Consider the following 21,508-nt stretch of genomic DNA (forward strand, 5'->3'; position numbering starts at 1 on the left):
CCGGTTGTTGCTACGAGCGACTCGATCGTTCGAACGAGATCGATCCAAAATCGTAAATGTAGATTTTTGTATCGTTATCGCGCTGCCGCCGCGCGTACACTCACACATGCACCGTTGTGTGTGCGCGCGCAAGCGTTCGGTGTTTGCACAATCGGTTTTCCGAGTGTGCGGTCACTCGTGCGGAAGAGTCAATATATATGCGCGATATGATATCTTGTTTATTTTTACCATTCGTCATTGTTCGCGGTAAAAGAACGACGCGCGCGACGGCTCTTCACTGTTCGCGGTAAAAGAACGATGCGCGCGACGCATTGGTCGCGGTAAAAGAACGATGCGCGCGGCGGCTAGCACCGAGTTCTAGATCGCACTCGATGCGAAACTGTTGTCGACACTACACACACTACACCGTGCATTGCGCAGAAGAGCGTATCATGCCGCCGAGGGTCAAAGTCGCGGAATACAGCACACCGTATCCATCGTGGATGCTGCCGTACGAGGGACGATCGATCGAGCATCCATCGTGGGAGATTCATCTGGAGAATGGAGAACTGATGCGTCAACCCGACGTATACCGAGCGTACGGAATGACGCCGTATCTGGCGGACGCGATAGCGTTCTATCCGCGACAATTTCGCGACAACGAGAGTCACGAGACCATGGTGTACTGCGCGTTCACAATGTTTCGCCTGAGCTACCCTACTACTGGCAACTCGGACGATGACGAGCGCGAGCGGGCCGCTCGCGTTTCTCATGAGATGCGGATACTTGCATCGACACGCAAAGTTGAACGAGCCGACGGAGGTATCCTGAGTGGCTCGCTTGCGCACGAGCATCCAATCGGCGTTGGCGACGCGACACTGGCGCCTGGCTCGGCCGATGTCGCTGTTCGCCGCGCGATCCGGCTCATTGACATCACGCAGTCGCGCGGCCAGCGACTCGCTCACGCAGTAACCCTTGTCCGCGGACGTGTTGGCACGTAGCGTGAGATCCGTGCCTAGACGCTCGCCGTAGTCGTAGTCGGTCATGTGCACGGTCACCGGGGCGAACACGTGAGCGCATACGAGCAGTGACAAACTGCGCGATTCCGCGCATTCGAAGCACGCGGCCTAGCCCTCCGAGACCATACACTCGCGAGCGTGTCCCAGATCGTCGCAATCGCGCGTATCGGACGACCGGTCCGGCAGTTCGATCGTCGCGCGACGAAACCGTCGCAGCCGATCGTCGCCAAACGGACGTCGTCTCTTGGACATTCCTACCTCATCGTTGTTGCACGATGGCGATCTGGCGCGTTTTCTCGACACCGCGTCGGCGTTTACCGCGGCGTCGATGGCTCGCGTCAGCGCGAGAAACGCTGCAGCGCACGCGGCCAGCAGCAGTATCACCGCGCCGATCAGTCGAAATCGACGAATCGCGATTGATGCATCGTCGTTGTCGTCGCGACGCTTTTCCACGTGTTGCGATAGAAACATATTGCGCCTAGGTTAGATTAGCGAATGTAGCTAAAAAACACCGTAATAATTGCGTGGGTCTTTATTGTTCCATACTGCGCGTTATACAAATAAAATCGGGAGGGTTATCGCCGCCGGTACTATCGATCGTCTTAGTTCGCGACGGTGGTGGTGGGTCGAGTTGTCGCATTGGGTGTTTGCGCGATCGACTCGAGCATACGTTCCACGCGAGTCGAGTCGATTACGCGAAACGACTTGTGAAACGCCATGCCCGTGTGATCGCAGATTACAAACTCTCGCACGTAGTACAGTATCTTGCCGAAGAAATAACCCAATAAACGATTGCGCAACGGGCACGGACGCTGATGTCTGTAGCGACGGCCGGCTGATTGATGCCAGGCTCGATGATGCGTAGCACGAATCACCGACACCGCGGTGTGCTCGAGTCTCGAACTCGTACGATCGCCATCGCCGTCGCCGTCGTCGTATTCTTCGTCGCTGTCTTCGTTATCGCGCTCATAGGACGTGTCGCAATAGCGAAACAATCGCAGAATCGATCTTTCATGAACATCAGCACCGTTGGTGATGGCTGCTCCGGCGGCAGCGGTGGTGGACATCCTGTCGCTGCCTCTCGAATTCATGACCGCGTTCGACGAACGGGCGGACGATCCGTCGCGACGATCACGAATGGCCTTGTCGTCGCCTTCGTCGTAGTCGTCGTCCGAATCCATATACGAATCGGCGATGGAAAGCGTGAAACCGCTTCGCCTCGGCGGACGAGATTGCGCGGCGCATATCGTTCGATCGCCGCATCCAGCAGAGCGATAGAATGATCAGGTCGTGCCGTTCGGCCAGAGCTCGCGCGTTCGTCGCGTACTCGCCCAGAGTCGAGTCGTCGTAATGCGTTATCAGCACTATGTTGCACGGTGTATTCACCAGCGATTCGTACGTTTCGTTGATCGCTGTCAACATGTCGGCCGAACTGCCGTAGGCGTGCACGATATCGCGTCGATTCGCCTCGTAGGTTCGACGAATCTCCAGCCACACATCGGCGATGTTCTTGCCGCGACTAGTGCCACCACCACCGCCGTTGTCGTCGTCGTTGCACTCGGCTGGATCGAACATTGGCGCGACGACAGTGCGTTGCGTCGCGCGGTTGTTAGCAGTAATCATCATCGTCGTCGACGATGTCGTCGTCGCGCCGGCGGCGTCATCGTTGCCGCTGTGCGTCCTTTCGCCGCCACGCAGCAACCATCGATCCATCGGTCTCACGGCGAACCGTAGCTTGAGCGAAACGCGGCTCGATCAACGACCAACGACCGTGCGCGTGCAGGAGCTTGCCGCGAATGGAGTCGGCCGTTAGTCGCGTCGCGCTCGTTGATATATCTTCGTCGTTGTTGTAGCAGCTCGAGTGACCCGCCGATTCGACATCGCGCGCCACCAACGTTGTGAGAAATCGCGCGCGCGTTATCGGATCGTGTCGCGAGGTCATCGGCATGCGTCTGCACAGACTGGCACGAGTCGACGTCACAGGACGATTTCGCTCGCGCACGTCACGCGCTTGATCATTGAACGGTCACGTCTCTCGTCATGATGCCGAGGCGACCTACGCGACGCGCGGTCGGTCGTACCGCACTCATCGTGTGACACGAGTCCACTCGCAGTTCCAACGGCTCGCTCAGCACAACACGACTCGGATCAGTGGCCGCGGCGTCGTATTGTCGTTCAAAGCCCGCGCGAACGTTTGCGCACACGCGGCTCTTGAGCAGGGCGCAAGTTTCGGCCGGTGCCAGCGTGCGATTCCTTCGCGGGTCCTCGTGAGCCACAACGGCCAATTCTGCGGCGTAATCGTGCACAAAATCGGCCACCTCGGACATACACAAATCGCGCAACAAATCGCGATCCGGGCTGGAAAAATGCGGTGCGTCCAACACGAGCGCCATCACCAAGTGACCCAATGTGCACGATTGCGACGCGTCGCTGCGAGTGGTGCGCAGTATCGGATCGATCGCACGTTCGTGCAAAAAGTCGCGCACTCTCTCGTAATTGGCACGTTCAGCGGTAACCGCCGCCGCCGACGACGACGAACAACGATATCGCATCGTCGTCGAGCGAGTGTCGTCCTCGTCGATCGCTCGTCGGTGCGTCGTTTCGAGAAGCGTGCGCTCGTCGCCTCTGCGCTCGTTGCTCAACGCGTTCTCGACGAGATATCGAGCTCCCGCGCGCACAGCGTCCACATTCGCCGGGCATCGTTCCAGCAAGTTGGCGTACGCGAATCGTAACGAGGTCGTCTCGCCGTGGTCGATACGCTCGACACCGAGCGGCGGTTGTTGCTGTTCATAGTTGCTGCTGCTGTTGCTATTCCTCGCCATGACGAGTCGCGCGATTCATCGAATCTGCGGTAATAATGATGATGGTGCAACAGAGTGTCGTACACGGCGTCCAGTTGACAATCGGACAATCGTCTGACTCGATCGATGATTCGTTTCGAAAGAAACACGCGATGTTGATGCTCGACACGCCGATTCGCGCTATCTTCTCGGGGGCGACATGATTGTTGCGTTCGCAAGTACGTCGCAGTGACTTATTGCTGCAATCGACGCCATTGCCGCAACGTTGAGAATCGCACGATTGTCGTGGCGTTTCCTCCAGCATCGACAGGATATCGTCCATGTGTGCGCTGTCGCGATACACGGAATATTCGTCGTGGTCGACGAACGGCGCCATAGTGGAGCGATGTGTTTTTTTGTTCTAGGCGCGAATCAGGTGATTTTTCGCGCAATCAAGAGCCGCCGCGAAATCTCGTTGCTTCGCGCCGTTGCGCGCGCGCACTCGATCGTGCGAATTGGTCAGTGCGCGTACTCGCGATATCGACGATGGCACCGTCGACCACACCGCTGTCTCGTCGAACACTGCTCGAGCGATTCGGCGCGTCGTCGTCGCGGTACTGCCTCCGTCGCGGTCGTCGTTGTGTACTCTCGGCTCGTTCCGCCACAGGGAGATTCGCAGCGGCACTCGTTCCCCGTCCGCTCGAGCAGTCGCGTCCATGAGACCGCACGCTTGCGCGAACAATACAAAGTGCATGAGACGTACGATGACGTACGCGAGAACCGCAACAACCGTCAACGCGACGAGGCACGCGAGCGTTAGACCTACCATGCTTGAGGTGGGAGATGATCGATATATAGGCGTTCGGCCGGAAAAAACACCGCTTACGCCTCTACACCCCGTTACGCATTATTGAATATATGTGCCGTTGTAAATCCGCTCGACTCAATGCCAAAAAAGCATCGTGCGACACGTACGGCTTCTCGAATGACGCGTTTATCCGCATCGTCGGACATATGCGAAAGCGTTGACCCGATGTGAATTCGCTCGGTAACTCCAGCGCGTAGAAGAAACTCCACAATTGTCGAGCGAGCCACATGCGCAACTTGCGTTCGCTCGTCTTTGCACGAGGCGCGCTCACTGACGAATCCGCGTCGCTCCAGTGCGCTACAGCGAGGGCTTCCTCGCGCACTATCCAGCGCGCGAACGCCGACTCTGTGGCGGCGAGCGGTCGTAACTCGGTGCGTAGCGATTCATTATCGTCATCGTTCCTCGACACCGAGGACACGGTCGTGCTAGCGATAATCTCGCTTCTGATCGCAGAGGTAATCACCTCGCGATAACCGCCCGACGCGCCGAGAAGTCGTTGCAAAGCACGAAACGCTATCGTCAATGTACGAGCGATCGCGATCGCACGCTCGTCGCTATTCGCGCCGTCACGTGGGTCACTCGCACTCTCGGTCGCGACATCGAGACAACGATCGATCCCGGTGTTGCCGGCGCCGCTGTCGTTCGATGGCAACGATACGCTGCTGCTTTCGGACAAGCGCGGCAGAGCCGAACTCAACGACAGAAAAGCGCGCTCCAGCAACGGATAGTAATGAGTCACGGTGGCGACCGACTTGTCCAACACACGGAATGTAAAATCGTTACCGAAGCACACTCCGAGCCACAGCAACAACACCCAGCACGTTTTGTAATGCGAGTTCAAATAGCGCCAACACGACAGCACGTTGTTCGTGCCCTCGTGATATACCAGATACTCATTATCGTTGGCGGCTGAGGGCGCAAGCACGGCGATAGTAGTGTCGTCGTCTTCGCGTCGATGTCTCCGTGTCGATTTGAACGCCACGTTCCAACCGTCACGAGTATCGTTCGCGTTGTTGTCGCTGTTGCGAACGACGCCGACAACAACACCGTCGTTTCGCAGTTCGATGTCTCGGCGCATCAGCTTCGACAGGACATAGACAAAGACGTCATTGTCGCGAGCCATTATCAATCGCGGTCGATCGCCTCGATGAGTGGCCAGCTAATTAAGCGCCTTTACCTCTCCCTCGCCCTCGTTGTAATCGAACTCGAGGCGATCAGCCAATATGACGATACCGGACTTTACGAACGGCACCGTTGCTCGTTTATCCTTCACGTGTTCCTCCTCCTTGGGATTGACGCATTCGTCGTCCGATAACGACCACGACGAGTCGGATTCCGTACATGGATCGTGAGCGGGAGGTCGGACTATCAGCGCGAAATCACGTTGCTGGATACCTCGGATATTTGGCACCACGTCCCTGATGCGAACCGGTTGATCTATCGTGTCGTCCGTCACGATGGACGATCGTTCAGTCAGCGAGCCGGACATTCTGGTCATTCGAGCGGTCACCGATTTAGCGTCCAACTGACGCTGCAGTTGAGTCTGTCGCTTGGCTCGCGGCGCCCTATTGTCCAGTGTGTATCGCAACGCGTGCGGCGAGTTATTGCGCAAAAATCGCACTTCTTTGCTGGATTCCATACGACGGCGAAATATACCGTCAAATTCATCCTCGGTGGTGCAATTGCGCACAGCGTACACTACCATGGGCGTAATGTCAAAACACGCGATGTAGCAGCCGCTCGATATGGCGTCCTCCTTCACCACCAAGGCGAATCTATCGCGCAACGCACCGAATCCGAATATATCCATTGCGATGTATAGACACTTGTTTTCGAGTCACGAGCCGTTCGATCTTTTCGGTGCCAAAGATGCAGTGTTGGGAAATTTCACCGAATATATGTGCTTGTTTTTTTTAGCAAGTAAAAAAAAACTTTATTTCATCAGTAGTGCTTTGTGTGATCGTACGCGCGACGTATTACAAAATGGACGAGATTAACTTTAGCAAACACACGACGACGAAACAAAAAAAAATAACATTCAGCGACCGTGCGACCGCGCGGTTCGTTTCGCCAAATGAAGACGAAAGCGCTTCGCGCGTTCCAATCGAGCGTAGAGTTCGGCCACGCGACGCAGTCTCTCGGTGTATCTGTCGGTCGAGTCTATCGCCCGCTGCACGTCTCGAATGGTCGTGTATAGCGTCACGTTGTACGCCGGCAGGACGGACGCGGTGAGTGGAAATTCGCGCGTCTGTATCGAGAGTCGAGCGAGTCTGCGCGACAGCGCACCTCCGCCGCTGTTGCAGCAACGTTTGCGCTCCGTTGCCGTTTTGTGCCTACACCTGTTGATCTACATGTGCGTTGTTGAAGGTAGCGTGTAATTTTTTTGCATAGTATCTCTCTCTCTCTCTTTCTATACGTATGTAATTAATCGTTCATTTTCTCGTGTTTCTTTTTTGTAGCGCTACGCTGCTCCGACAAACGGACGATTCTGGTCATGGAGTACGAATTGCGCCAATTGATGCGTCTACCGATCTGTTGGAGCATAGCCATTCACTCGGAGTCGAGTGTGAATCTGTATTACATGTGACCCGCATGCCCCAGGAACAATCGCTCAAAAAAAACTAACCAATTTAATCATAATCATCTCCCTCCCCTTTCCTCCGATCGCGGTCTCGACGAACGGGTATTTATAGCATACCAACAGCGACCGACTGATCGTACAATCTTTGATCAAATACGGTCAGTCGGTCTCTGACGGTGAGTGGATGGTTGGAGAGTGGTGAACATGTTGTCGCAACAAAATATGCACTACGAATTGGAAACGAGTTTGGTGTTTTCGCTGCCGGTGAACGTCGGTCAAGGTGGCCTGTTGGAACGTTTGTGGCGATGACCCGGAACCCTCGAGAGCTTCATCTATCGTAAAACTCGTCACGGCGCGTTCCATTGGCGATTGGGCGCGATGTTTGCATTGTCAGTGAGCGAACGAGCGATCATCGGGGATCGTCGTTTGGATGTGGTTCGCGCACTGATAGAATCACCCGAGTCCGCGACGACGACGACCGTGTCGGAGTACAAAGCGTCCATGGTGACAGATCGTACGGTTCGTTACGAAGACAGTGTGTCATTGGGCGCGAATATTCGTTATCCGATGATGCTGGACGATTGTCTGAGTCTCGAGTTGAATCCACTACCGGTGGAATTTGAGCGCGATCTCTTTGAGAGCGAGGACGATACCAGCGACAATAATCTGGGCATCTCGTTCGAGCATCGCTTGTCTCTGAGCGTTCGACTGTGCGCGCGATGTCTCGCTGATTCACGAGTCATCGTCGTTATCGTGTGTGTCGTGTCGCGATCGCTCGATTGCCAAAATTCCGGTTTGTTTGTCGCTACGATCCACCATGAACGAGTATCACGAAATTGCGTATTGGTTCGAGCTGGAGTGCGAGGAGGAGGAGGCGTCGTTGACGAAGATGTCGAGCGATGGCGCAAGCAACAAAGAGGACACCGAGTCGTCGCGCTTGACGAGACACCGGGCCATCGCCGCGGTGTTTCGCTCGATAGCGCTACCCATGCTCGCCGTGGAATGGCCGGATGGATTGTCTCGCGAGTCGCTGCCGCGCACACCCAAGCGACCGTGGTTGAACGATCACAAGAGGCCAGTTCGCATGATCAGCGGCTGGAGCTTCGGCACGCACCAACGAGTGTTTGAACATCTGGTGAATACCACAACAGCCAACGAAAACACCGTCGATCAATTGCGACTCAAGTACGACGGCGAGCGTACGTACGGCTGGTACGCCATGGGTGAATTCTGGGTCGACTCGGAACGAGTGGCTAACGTTTCTACAGCGCTTCGCGACGTGCTCGGTGGATTGTACGTGTACCAATTGGAGAGCGAGCGAGTATATCGCGGCGACCGCTACATCGATGATAGAGACGGCGGCGGCGGCAACGATGGATGGTCGAGCGAGCGCAATCACGTCATCATCGATTTTCGTGCTGTCTCATCGAGACGCGATAGCACTGACGGGCGGAGGGACTCTTACGCGCCAGATCGAGGTCTCGTCGTACGGTTGTGCGCCCGAGCAAGATTCACCGGAGACCGCGTATCTAATGTCCGCGGGGCGACGTCGCGACAGCGAAACGGCGCCAGCGTCATCGTCGTTTTGGACTGATTTGCGAGCGAGCGTATTCGCGAACGACGTCGCGAGTCGCGCGATAATTGCGTTTCTTCGAACGAGTCGATCATCGCCGCTGTCTCGCGTGGACGATGTTTCGGTGTCGCAGCACGACCGATTCGTATCACCTTCGTCGTCGTCGAGCGATTGCGCGCGATTGCTCAATGACGACGACGATGATGACGAGCTGCCGCAGCGGTGTCGCTGCGCAATGACCAGTTGGCACACCGCGCGATACCGAATAACCGTGTCAAAATTGACGCGTGATCTATTCGATCCGACGGATCACCGCGAACCGGCGAACCGTTGGAACAGCGCGCCGTCGTTCACTATCGCAGCATGGGCCGCGCTATCGTGCTTGACCACGATCGATGACGATCCATTCGCGCGCGCTTTCATACCGTTGAGTCCTGAGTACTCGGAACACGTTGTTCGACGCATGAGCGAGATCGCGAATCGCACGTCGAATCGAAAGCTCGGCAATCTGCGTGTCACTCCCACTTACGTCATACCGGATCAATTTGTCGATCTATTGCGAGCATATCGCGACAGCGATTCGTTTCTCCGAGTGGACGGATTGCTGAGACTCACGCGTCGCGACCGTGATAAGTTGCTGGTCTACGAAAAATTGAAATTGCATCAACGATCGAAGTGCTGGTGACGCGAGATTACGGGGCTCTCTGCGCCTCGGACGGACATCTGATGGCGAAATTTGTGCGAATTTTGCAGACATCGAGCGACTTGTCTGTGATTCGCAACGACGGAGCGAAGGACGAAAATTCGTATCACGTTCAGTGCGCAAATTGCAAAATTGGTCATTGGATCGAGTGGATATGGCTCGACGCTACGTTCGATAGATCGCCACCGTCGGTCGATGTCGGTGGCGCGATGACGACGGAGCGAACGACGATACTCGCGGTACACGGCTTGCCAAAACCACGCGCAAATAACGGTCTAATCGCCGAATTGGAATTTCGAGGTCGAATTTCGCGGCGAGATCGCGCGACGATCTTGTTGCGATTTGCCGGGTGGCGATCGGACAAGGAACAGGCCGACAAATTGGCCAAAATCCACGGAATATTGTTCAGCCATTGTAAATATCTCAATGATGATCATGTAATGTTGTAATAAAATAAAAAACAGACAGTTGGTTCAATGTTACTTTTTTTTTATTTGTTTCAAAGTGCGCGCTGCCGTAACAACTGCGACGTTTCACCGACGATCGTCTTACTCGCGGCCTTTTACACGCTCATCCGCGACTCACGCTGTTGGTACTATCGGTACGATCTGTTTTTTTTTATTTGTGGGATAGGATACTGGGAAAAAAACGATACACACGCAAATACCAGCAATTATCAGATTTTATTGTAACCTGTTACAGAAACGAGTTTTTTTGTCGCAATTTGTATCGAAATAACTCTACGAGGCGAGGTAGACTGAGAAACACAAAGTACCTGTGATTTCTTAGTTTATTATGTACATAGAGAAAAATATTTATCCTAAACGAGCTTTTTTTCAACTATGCGCAATTAATCTACAACGTCCCTGTCTGCAAACTCAAAATGTAAACAAACGCTCCAACAAATTAACGGCATCAAATGAGACAGCCAATATACCAAATCGATCCATCGGTCGCACATTGGTACCTGGATGACTGTGTTGCCGATCGCCGATGTTGCGTATTCGATCGGTCGCCTCGGTCAAAACGCGCAATAGTATCCGGCAATGTCACGTCGAGAATCCGATCGGTTGCGCACCGCGTACATACGGGCGGCGATGAAACATCGGTGATCTCGCGATGTGTTATACCGTCGTTGACAAATCGATGGGCGGTCACTGCGTCGGTGATGTCGATCGTCTCCGGCTCGATGTACAAGTCAAAGGAATCGCCCATCAGCGAAAAAATGAGCAACGACCAGTGAACGATGTCGCGCCAATTGCGGGCGGATAGTCGAATCTTCACAGGTGGCAACGAGTGCAGATCCGGATCCATCGTGCTCTCGTAGAAATCGATCAGCATCGTAGTCCATTCGCTGATCGCTCCTCTCATCAATGCCAGGGCGGTGTACTTTTTTGCGGCGTTGCCAGTTTGTAAAACGGCGAATCGTTTCTCAGTTTTTTGCTCTTCCTCGCTTTCTTTCGTCAAATTGTGCGCAATCGGTACAACGAAATGTACTCGTTGGTATGACGGCCAACAGTATCGCCGCATTTGTTCTTCCTCGTTGCAATAATCACCTCGCGAGCGTCCTCAACCATTGCTCGGTGTACGCAAGTGCGCACATTCGGCAATAGCTCGCGAATTATGCGCACTCGCGTGCAAAATGGACACTTGATAGTAGAATAGCTAGGCCGGTTCTAACCCAGAAGCGCTGAGGAGGGCGCGGGGGAAGCGGGGAACTCAGGGCGCGGGGTATGACGTTGCGCGGAGAAGGGGAACTCATGGTGGGACGTCACGCATACGTCACGAGAAAAAAATGTGGTGGGACGTGTCACGCAAGATGGTGACCGTGATGTCATGCCTACGTCACGAGGAAAAATGTTATATAATGTGTTTTAAATGTCCCCTCGTAATTATCAAACTGAAATAATATACAGAGAACTGAAATTATATACAGTGTTTATATAAAATAACTAGTATGATTTGACCAAAATAGTTACATATCGAACATCTCTCCAACGTCTCTCGAACGTCTATTGAACGTCTCACGAACGTCTATCGAACGTCTATCAAACATCTATAGGTATTTTTATCAATATAATTAACATAATTAATATAAAAAATCCTAAGAAAGGGGATAAGGGGAAGTTGGAAGAAAGGATCTGGTCTAAAGTAAAAAAGATGTATCATAATATATAACAAAGTAATTTATTTATACTTTTATTACAATTTGTAAACGCTGCAATATAATGGTGCTGTGTATTATAATATCACATTTTGACCAAAATATTTTTGTCAGCCGTCGACCTCCCAGACTGCTGATACCAAATCGTAGGTCTACAAGTACTATTGTGGTATCAGATAAAGAAATGTATGCATATCTTATCATAGGATGCCTGTGAAGCATTTAGTGCTGCATCATGTAAAGATATGACTATTTTGGCTAGGTTTTTCCGGGAGTTATAATAACGAAAAGAGTGGCAAAAGTGGAGCATATAGATTTAATTTTGTTTGTATTTACCAGTTAGAGCTCTTTCAGTATGAATCGTGAAAACATAGAGCATGAAGAAGTAGAAGACGAAGAAATAGAAAACGAAGAAATAGAAGACGAAGAAGTAGAAGACGAAGAAATAGAAAACGAAGAAATAGAAGACGAAGAAGATATAAATCATATACTCACGGATGATAGTAATTATGATAGTGACAATAGTAATCAATTAGTGAATGAAAAAGTGAAGAAATTGGAAGTTTCAGAAATTAATACTTTGAGTGGCCAAACAAAAGTGTGTTGCATTTATTTTTCATATAATTCTGGAGACAATTTACGATTCTGCACATCATGTTTTGTTGATGGCGTTCGCGATACAGTTACAGAAATATTTGCAGTGCGCAAACACATCACCGAAAGACACTATGTGATTGATGGTGTATTTTGTTCAAACTGTAGAAACCCCGTCTACCAAATAACACCATGTAATCTGTGTCCAATATGTATGCACTAATATGACATATTTAAAACAGAATTCTTATATACGGTACAAAAACTTCATCCAATACACTATACAAGATAAAAAGAAGCAGGAAGAATGTAATAACGATATGTGTGTGTGTGTGTGTGTGTGCGCATGTGGAAGACAGAAGAGCTATAAAAAAGTTCAAATCAGAACATTCTATAATTTAGTCGAAGACAAACAGAGTGGACGTTAGACTGCTGATACCAATCATAGGTCTATAAGTCTATTATTGTATCAGATAAAGAAAGGCATGCACTTAGGCAAAGTCCACAACGAGTTGATATGAGTTTAAGACTCAGGAATGTGTTTAATAGTTCGTCGAGGAAGTTTCCCGAATTTTGATAATGGCATGTATTTGTGAAAGAGTTAAGGGCTATAAAATGTTCAAAGCAGAATATTCTATAGTTTAGTCGAAGACGAGCAGAGCGCGCAGTTACAGTGTGTTTACAACGTTTTGCTAGAAAAATGGCAGAATCATCATTATCATCATTATCAACCGTAGAACGTGAACTGCAGAACCAGGCCGCTCAATTAGGCTCGCTAGACGAATACCTCGCATGGGAACAAAAGTGCGACGAGTGTCTCGAGTCGTTGGAACAGCATAGCCGAGCCAAACAACCACGACTATCGGTTGGTTCAGCGCACTCGATGGTTGCTCGTATAGCGCAACTCAAGGGTTTAAAAAATACTTTGCGCAGACGTTTTGTATACGCAGGAGCTGGACATTCGACACTTGTTTGGCGAGAAATCGATACAGCGTTCAATAGTCGCATATCAACCGGGGCGATTGTAAATACAGACTATATCGACCCTCTTCGATTTCTCCAAGATGTGAAGAATATCGTGCTCGAGTATGTGCGAAGCGTTATGAAGAGACATGGTAGCATAAAAGTGAATACTGTGTTCAACGGTGAATTTGTGGCAGGTGATAAACGCGCGAACAAGAGCATTAATACGAGGAACGTTGAACTTTTTTTCACATCCGATCTAGACAATTGGTTCGCGATGCGTGTTATCGAACCCACCTTAGCGTCCATGGAAGAATTTCAGGAACGAGATAGCGGGTGGGCACTCTCGCGCATACTCAATCTGACCGTTAATGTTAACAAGTACAATCCATTACATTCGGGATGTCATATCGAGTTACCGCGCGAAATAAAAATGAAGCGGGCTATAATCAACGTGCAATCTATGGACAATGTATGTTTCGCATGGGCAGTGGTTGCAGCGTTATGTCCAGCCGACAAACACGCAGATCGTCAATCTTCGTACCCACACTATACATCGGTTTTGAATATGCAGGACATTGAATTTCCAATGCGCATAAATCAAATTAAAAAGTTTGAACGGTTGAACGATATCTCGGTCAACATTTATAGTGTGGAAAAGAGATATGACAACGCGACAAAGAAAGAAGGAAACGTGGTCACACCTATACGTCTTACGGAACAGAAAATGGAGAAGCATGTCAACCTGCTGCATATCCCAGATCCGCGAGATGATGATAACGCTGGGCACTTCGCGTGGATCAAGAATTTGTCCCGACTCGTCAGCTCACAACTGAGCAAAAAGGAACATAAAAAACATATTTGCTACCGGTAAGTATACACAAAGAACGCAATGTATAATGTGAAATATACTAATAACAAATAATGTTTTTCCAGATGTCTACATTACTTCAGCTCGAGCGAGAAGCTGGAGAACCATACCGTCGACTGTCAAAAAATGAATAACTGTGCCATCATCTTGCCAAACGATGACAACAAATGGCTCAGCTTCACCAACTACTGCAGGAAGGAGCGGATCCCGTTTATAGTTTACGCCGACTTGGAACGCATCCTGGAGAAGACACCGAGGGAAGAACAAACGAGTTCGTATGCGTATCAACATCATAGCGTATTTAGTATAGCATATTACGTTCCTACGACGAGTCATTATCCGCGTATCGATGTCGTCGCGATCGGGATTGCATCTCATGGTTTGTCAAAGAACTTGAAGAACTGGCACATCGTGTAAAGGATATTTTGTCCGCAAATGTCCCCATGGAAACTTTGTCGAAAGAACAGTGGGAGACATTTCAAAATGCTATGCTGTGCCATGTGTGCGAGAAATCATTCGCAAAGGATGATACACGCGTGCCCGATCATTGCCACCTGACTGGACGGTACAGTGGTCCCGCGCATTCCAATTGCAATCTAAATTATCAAGACAGTTATTGCATTCCCGTGGTCTTTCACAACTTATCCGGTTATGATTCACACTTTATCATCAAAGATATAGCAACCATGTTCGAAGGTTCAATCACTATACTACCGATAACCAAAGAGAAATATATTTCATTTATAAAGACTGTAGGAAACATGATGGATAGTAAGAATAAATGGAAAAATTATATACAATTGCGGTTCGTACAAATTTCTCAGTAGTAGTCTCGATAAATTGGCGTCTTTTCTCGACAACGACAAATTAAAAATTGTTCGGTCCGAATTTTCAAATTTGTCCGACAAGGATTTTGATTTATTGACGCGAAAGGGGGTCTTTCCGTACGAATTCCTTGATTGCGCGGACAAGCTGCAGGATCGGTGTTTACCGCCGCGCGAGTCATTTTACAGTTCGTTGATGGGTGACACGGTATCTGAGAGCGATTACGCGCACGCCACGAACATCTGGCAACGGTTCGCCATTCAAACCTTAGGTGAATATAGCGACTTGTATCTGAAGATTGATGTCTTGTTGTTGGCCGATATTTTTGAAAATTTCCGCAATAGTTGTATCAAAAGTTATGGGTTAAATCCCGCGTATTATTACACTTTGCCTGGTTTTACGTGGGATGCTATGTTGAAGCATACGGGCGTTAATTTCGAACTGCTCACTGATATCGATATGGTCATGTTCATCGAGCGCGGTATTCGCAGTGGCCTCAGTCAATGTTCCGGTAGATATGCAAAAGCCAATAACAAGTACATGCAGTCTTACGATCCATTGCAACCATCATCATACTTGATGTACTTCGATGTAAATAACTTGTATGGTTGGGCAATGTGTCAACAGTTGCCATACGCCGAATTTCGATGGGTCGATGATGTATCGAATTTCGACGTATCATCAATCGCACTAGATTCACCTATAGGTTACATTCTGGAGGTTGACTTAGAGTATCCGCAACATCTGCACGACGCGCACACTGACCTACCGTTCTGTCCGACACGGGGCAAACCGCCAAACAAAAAGCAGGACAAGCTTCTCGCAACCTTATGCGATAAGCAGCGTTATGTGATTCATTATCGCAACCTGCAGCAGTGCATCACAGTCTTCGTATTGGAAAGATACACCGCATATTCAAATTTGCTCAATCTCCATGGCTCCACGATTATATCGAACTTAATACGCAGTTTAGAAGACACGCGACAAACGATTTCGAGAAAAATTTGTACAAATTGATAAACAACGCGGTGTTCGATAAAACTATGGAAAATGTTCGCAATCACGTAGACGTAAAACTATTGACAAAATGGGATGGACGATACGGTGCTGAGGCAATGATTGCGAGACCAAATTTTCATAGCATAAGTGTCTTTTCGGAAAATTTAATCGCCGTTGAGCTACGTAAACTTGAGGTGAAATTCAACAAGCCGATCTATGTGGGTATATGTATCCTTGACATATCCAAGATCTGCTTGTACGAATTTCATCACGAGTACATGTCTCCCCTGTATCAGAACAGATGTAAAGTAATGTACACCGATACTGACAATTTAATTTACCATATCCAATGCGATGATATTTTCGAGCACATGAAACGTGATATTTCTAAGTTTGATACGAGTGATTATCCCACTGATAATGCGTACGGTATACCGCTTGTCAACAAAAAGGTACCAGGTCTGATGAAAGATGAAAATAACGGAGCGATTATGACGGAATTCGTCGGGCTCAGAGCAAAGATGTACGCGCTAAAGGTAGACAGCAAAAATGATACGAAGGTGTGAAGACCAATGTCGTAGCGCGAACTATAACGTTTGATGATTATATGCAGTGTCTGAGAGATGAGGTCGAAAAGCAACGTCGTCAGTCATGCATACGATCCAAAATGCACAAAGTCTACACCGTGTCCGAACTGAAAACTGCTCTGAGTCCGTATGATGACAAGCGGTATATCGTACCGAACTCAACAGACACTTTACCATGGGACATTACAGGATACAATTGTAAACTAAAAAGCGATCATTGTGCATACGAGGGTGGTCCGATAAGTACTTAGCCTACAGAAGAAAAACGAAAATTTTGGAAAAGTGGCGATTTATTTCTCAACATAGTCTCCTTTTAGCTCGATACACTTGACCCAGCGATGCTCCAACTTCTTTAACCCGTCTGAAAAATACGTTTTCTCGAGGTCTGCAAAGTAGGCCTCCGTGGCGGCGATGACCTCCTCATTCGACTCAAATTTCTGCCCGGCGAGTAACTTTTTCAAGTTTGGAAACAAAAAGAAGTCGCACGGGGCCAAATCTGGAGAATACGGTGGATGGGGCAGCAGTTCGTAGCCCAATTCGACCAATTTGACCGTGGCGAGGGCGGAGGTGTGAGCCGGTGGGTTGTCATGGTGGAAGAGCACTTTTTTCTTCGCCAAATTGGGCCGTTTTTCTGCAATTCGGCGTCGAATCGGGCCAATAATTCGGCATAGTACAGCCCTGTGACCGTTTTGCCCTTCTCCAGGTAGTCGATGTAGATCACACCTTGTGAATCCCAGAAAACGGTGGCCATCACCTTTTCCGGTCGATAGGACAGTCTTCGCCTTCTTCGGAGCACGTTCGCCGGGTGAAGTCCACTGTTTCGACTGTTCCTTGGTCTCTGATGTGTACCAGTGGATCCATGTTTCGTCGACGGTCACGAAACGACGCAGAAACTCCTTCGGATTGCGCTTAAACAGCGTCAAACACTGCTCTGAAGTGGTCTCACGGTTGTGCTTGTTGTCCGGAGTGAGCAAACGCGGCACCCATCGCGCCGACAGCTTTCTCATGCTCAAAATTTCATGCAGGATATGACCCACGCGGTCTTTTGAGATGCCTACTGTCTCAGCTATCTCGCGCACCTTCAATCGGCGGTCTGCCAATACGAGATCGTGGATTTTTGTCATGTTATCCTCCGTGGTAGCCGTTTTCGGGGCACCTGGGCGTGGCTCATCAAAAACCGACGTGCGACCACGTTGAAACTCGTTAAACCAATTTTTGACGGTCGCCATCGAAGGAGAAGAGTCACCGTACACAGCATCCAAGCGCTCTTTGATTTCGCTGCGCGATTTCCCTTCCAAAAACAAGAATCGAATCACCGACCGATATTGCTCTTTTTCCATTTTTCTAAAATCCGCGGACACGCCCGCTTCCACACGCGGTCAAAACAAAACTACGAGTCCGATTCGGCTGAAATTTCGACAGTAGCCGTCTACGAGAATGTACTACACGATAGTAAATTTCTCTTGCGATAGTGGCGCCATCGGGCGGTGAGGCTAAGTACTTATCGGACAGCCCTCGACATGTATATTGTAAAATGAAAAGCGATCATTGTGCATATATTATATTTGTAAGAAATATTGTACATATATATTATATTAACTATAATAAAAGATGGTTTATTACAAGCTGTTTATAATAGGATATTGTAATAAAAATGTTTATAACAAAGAATTGGTTACAATACATTTTCTTTGTGTATCCAAGAGTTGTGCGAATTATCAAATCCCAACCATTTCACTAAAACCTTGTCGCCGCTTTTTCGCAACACCTTTTCCACGAGATAAACGTCAGGATTAGCAGCGCGATGCAGTTCGTATTCGTAAAATCCTCCGGCAATAGACTTTCCGCGAGAATCCTCGAGCAGATAGGTCGCTGGATTAGTTGTCTGCACTTTGACGATTTTAAACACTTCGGTTGTCCAATTCGGTGTATAGCCTTTTTCAAAGATGGTTTTGAATTTGCTCACGCGTACCAGATCACCCACTTTGAATCTCGCAGGCGCAGCGATCTTTACGTTGTTGTAGACTGTGTGTAGGAGCTTATCAGCGATTTCGGGTGTCACATCGATAGGACGCATGCCGATAGTTCGATGTTTCCGTGTGTTGTACTCCATGATAAGGTGTGGTAACGAGTCGATCCATTTGTATGTTCCATTCAACGTAAACATTTTCCACATGTCGTTCTTTAACGTGCGGTTGAATCGTTCCACAACAGATGCCTTCATTACCGAGTACGTAGAATAATGATTGATACCGTGTTTTTTAAGGAGTTTCTGCAGATCCGCATTATAAAATTCTTTTCCCTGGTCCGTTTGCAAATTTTTCGGACATCTTCCAGATTCTTGAAATATCCTGGCGAACACTGCCACTGCTTCTTTACCGCTCTTGCTCTTCATCGGTACAGCCCACGCATATTTGCTCAACACATCGATAATAGTGAGTATATAGTGGTAGCCTCTATTGAATCGCGAGTAAGGACGCATCTCTACCAAGTCAGCTTGCCAAAGATCATCGTATCCGCGCACTATGACGCGTCTACGGGAAAATATCTTCTCGCTGGAGCGTGCAACTCCTCCACAACCGATGCTTTTCGTTACCGATGAGCTGCTTCTCTGAACTTTTCTTCTTTTTGTTAAATTTTGATGATTGCTTCGCCATTGCAGCTTGTGATGATCCGTCTCTCGCTATGTTGATACTATATGTCAATTTAACTGTAATATTCTACTTTTAAATTTCCCCTGATTTCTTTATCTCTGAGCGTGTCCAGTCTAAAATTATGGTATTGATACAGTAGTCTATCTCTCCATTCTAAGTAAATATAAAAACTATATCTTATCATTTTGAAAAAGATAAGTAATTGTAGACCTTTTACGTCTGCGCATCACCATCCCCACTACTTTCTCTATTCTCTACGGGGAAAGACATACGGTGTTGAGACTGGCGAAGCATTCAAGCTTCGTTGCTCCTACTTGCAGCATAGCTAGTTCTCGTTATTACAAGTTCTTTACAAGTTATTAACAAGTTCTTGGAAGAAAAATGTTCGGCGCTAACGTGGACACCGCTCTCAAGAAGACGTCGAAGAAGACGAGCAGTCTCTCTACAGAAGTGGGAAACGACCGTAACATGCTTCTATGTACGACGTACGCGCTCAACAATTCGGACACTAAGAGGATGCAGGTTGGATTGCGCACCACGTACGACATGGGTCCATTTGAGCCAACGATCAGGATCATGGGGAACACGTCTTCAGGAATTCTCCTTGATTTGAATACGTGGGAGAAGTTTAAAGATATTATACCCTCTGCAAATTCTTATTTGTGTGGGAAAATAAGAATACACCAACCCTATCATCATCAACAATATCAGCATCAACTTTACCTCAGCGTACGGTGCACGAGCTGTAATGGTGAGTCAGCGAGGGAAAATGCTGGACGAGAGCGGACCTGCGAAGAAGACATCGGAGGAGTCTACGCATCTGAAGCAACCGCCGCTGAAGAAGCATAAGCTGTATACGGAGAATATTATAATGCAGAAGACATCTTTCGATGGTCTGCAAACTGTCACAAAATGTATCGATGCTAGATACGAACATTTACAAGCGGTTGCCGCTCTTGTGAGTAATTGCAAATATATTTTAGTAGGCGAAATAGAACTTAATCTCACGAAGGAAGGTGTAAACGAAGATTTCGTAAAACGGACGCTCGTTGATAAATATCGCGAAATCGAGGAAAATGTACGACGGCAAATGAAAAATTTACAATTTTTAGACACATATTTTAATATTGTATTCCGTGAATTGACTACGATTCATTTAAATGAAATTATACACGAGATTATAACAAACGCAGAATGCTACGAGTGTTTGCAAACTACGAATGTAACTTCAAAAATAAAATGTGAATTTATTTTATAAAAATGTTGTATATTCCTTTCTCCCCACCTCTTTTCTCTTCCCTGCGATCTCCAATTCGTTGTAACAAAACCCAACTTAACTTTTTCGAGTTCGAAAGCGAAGGGGACACACAGGTAAAAATATATTCTACTTTTATATTTCCGCTGATTTCTTTATCTCTGAGCGTGTCCAGTCTAAAATTTGGTCTATGTTCTCATGAATGCTATTTATGCTCTGTATGTTTTTTTTCCGGTAGTCTTCCAGCCAATCCTTCAATTTTTTAACATTCTCATCTACATACTGCTTCATCTCAACGTTACTCTCATGCAGTAGAAGCTTTACAGCATTTATATTCTCATCGATATACTGTTTCTTCTCAACGTTACTTTCATGCAACATAAGTTTTACAGACTTTATACTCTCATCCACATAATATTTGTGCGCAGCGTCATTGAAGGCTTCCGGCTGCGGTACATTATGTATCGCATGCATTTTTGCATCGAAACATTTGCCATCACGACCTTTACTATTGGCGGTTAGACAAAGGGCATTTTCATGTACATATCGTTTGGTTGCAACGTTGTTTAAATGATATCTGACACTGCAACACATTCTTCCACGTATTGTTTGGTTGCAACGTCACTGTCGGCTTCAGGTTGCGCTACATGTTGTATCTTGCGCGACTTTGCGTCGAAAACTTTGGCAGCGTTTAAACAAAGAGCATTTTCATGTATGTAATCTTCAACATGTTCATTCCATTGATGCGCTTCGATCGGAGAACTATTGCTGTCTGGCAATACTCCAAACTTATGCGTCGACATTTTCGGAGCAAGCTGTGTCGATGCTCTCGACTGGCTGACGATTGACTGACTGACTGACTCGTGTCAGTGCAGCGCTGTTTAATTTATAATAAGACCAGCTTCGCGGAGTTCTTCGATAATCGATAAAATTTCGTTGTCATGAGCGTTGTTGCCGGCTTGGCGCGAAGCGTCAAACAATCGCAGACGATCCACCAGCTCGTTGGGATCATCCCAATGCACGTAATCGATATTGTTGTCATCATATAGCTTGAGATGCATATAAACCTTTTCCGGCCACTTTATCGCTCGAC

The 21,508-nt window shown here is 48.5% G+C and overlaps 2 protein-coding genes across 2 annotated transcripts; both read left to right on the forward strand.

Annotated features, from left to right (window-relative positions):
* Positions 1–13,941: 13,941 nt before the first annotated feature.
* LOC112588684 (uncharacterized) lies at positions 13,942–14,512 on the forward strand. The gene is made up of 2 exons (XM_025299358.1): positions 13,942–14,094; positions 14,161–14,512. The coding sequence occupies exons 1-2, from the start codon at positions 13,952–13,954 to the stop codon at positions 14,510–14,512; spliced, it is 495 nt and encodes a 164-aa protein (XP_025155143.1). The 5' UTR covers positions 13,942–13,951.
* Positions 14,513–14,538: 26 nt separating this feature from the next.
* On the forward strand, positions 14,539–16,708 carry LOC112588685 (uncharacterized). The gene is made up of 5 exons (XM_025299359.1): positions 14,539–14,866; positions 15,192–15,811; positions 15,889–16,479; positions 16,533–16,648; positions 16,696–16,708. The coding sequence occupies exons 1-5, from the start codon at positions 14,539–14,541 to the stop codon at positions 16,706–16,708; spliced, it is 1,668 nt and encodes a 555-aa protein (XP_025155144.1).
* Positions 16,709–21,508: the final 4,800 nt, after the last annotated feature.

Source organism: Harpegnathos saltator, unplaced genomic scaffold, assembly GCF_003227715.2.
Source record: "Harpegnathos saltator strain DR-91 unplaced genomic scaffold, Hsal_v8.6 scaffold27, whole genome shotgun sequence".
In the NCBI taxonomy this organism is placed as follows: Eukaryota; Metazoa; Arthropoda; class Insecta; order Hymenoptera; family Formicidae; genus Harpegnathos; species Harpegnathos saltator.

What these genes read in the sequence shown, in the direction of transcription:
- LOC112588684 (XM_025299358.1), top strand. Translation starts at nt 13,952, where the DNA reads ATGGAGAAGCATGTCAACCTGCTGCATATCCCAGATCCGCGAGATGAT. An exon ending in AAAAAACATATTTGCTACCG is followed by an intron (nt 14,095 to 14,160) that starts GTAAGTATACAC and finishes ATGTTTTTCCAG; the next exon opens with ATGTCTACATTACTTCAGCT.
- LOC112588685 (XM_025299359.1), top strand. Translation starts at nt 14,539, where the DNA reads ATGGAAACTTTGTCGAAAGAACAGTGGGAGACATTTCAAAATGCTATG. An exon ending in TGTAGGAAACATGATGGATA is followed by an intron (nt 14,867 to 15,191) that starts GTAAGAATAAAT and finishes TTCAAACCTTAG; the next exon opens with GTGAATATAGCGACTTGTAT. An exon ending in AGCAGTGCATCACAGTCTTC is followed by an intron (nt 15,812 to 15,888) that starts GTATTGGAAAGA and finishes CTTAATACGCAG; the next exon opens with TTTAGAAGACACGCGACAAA.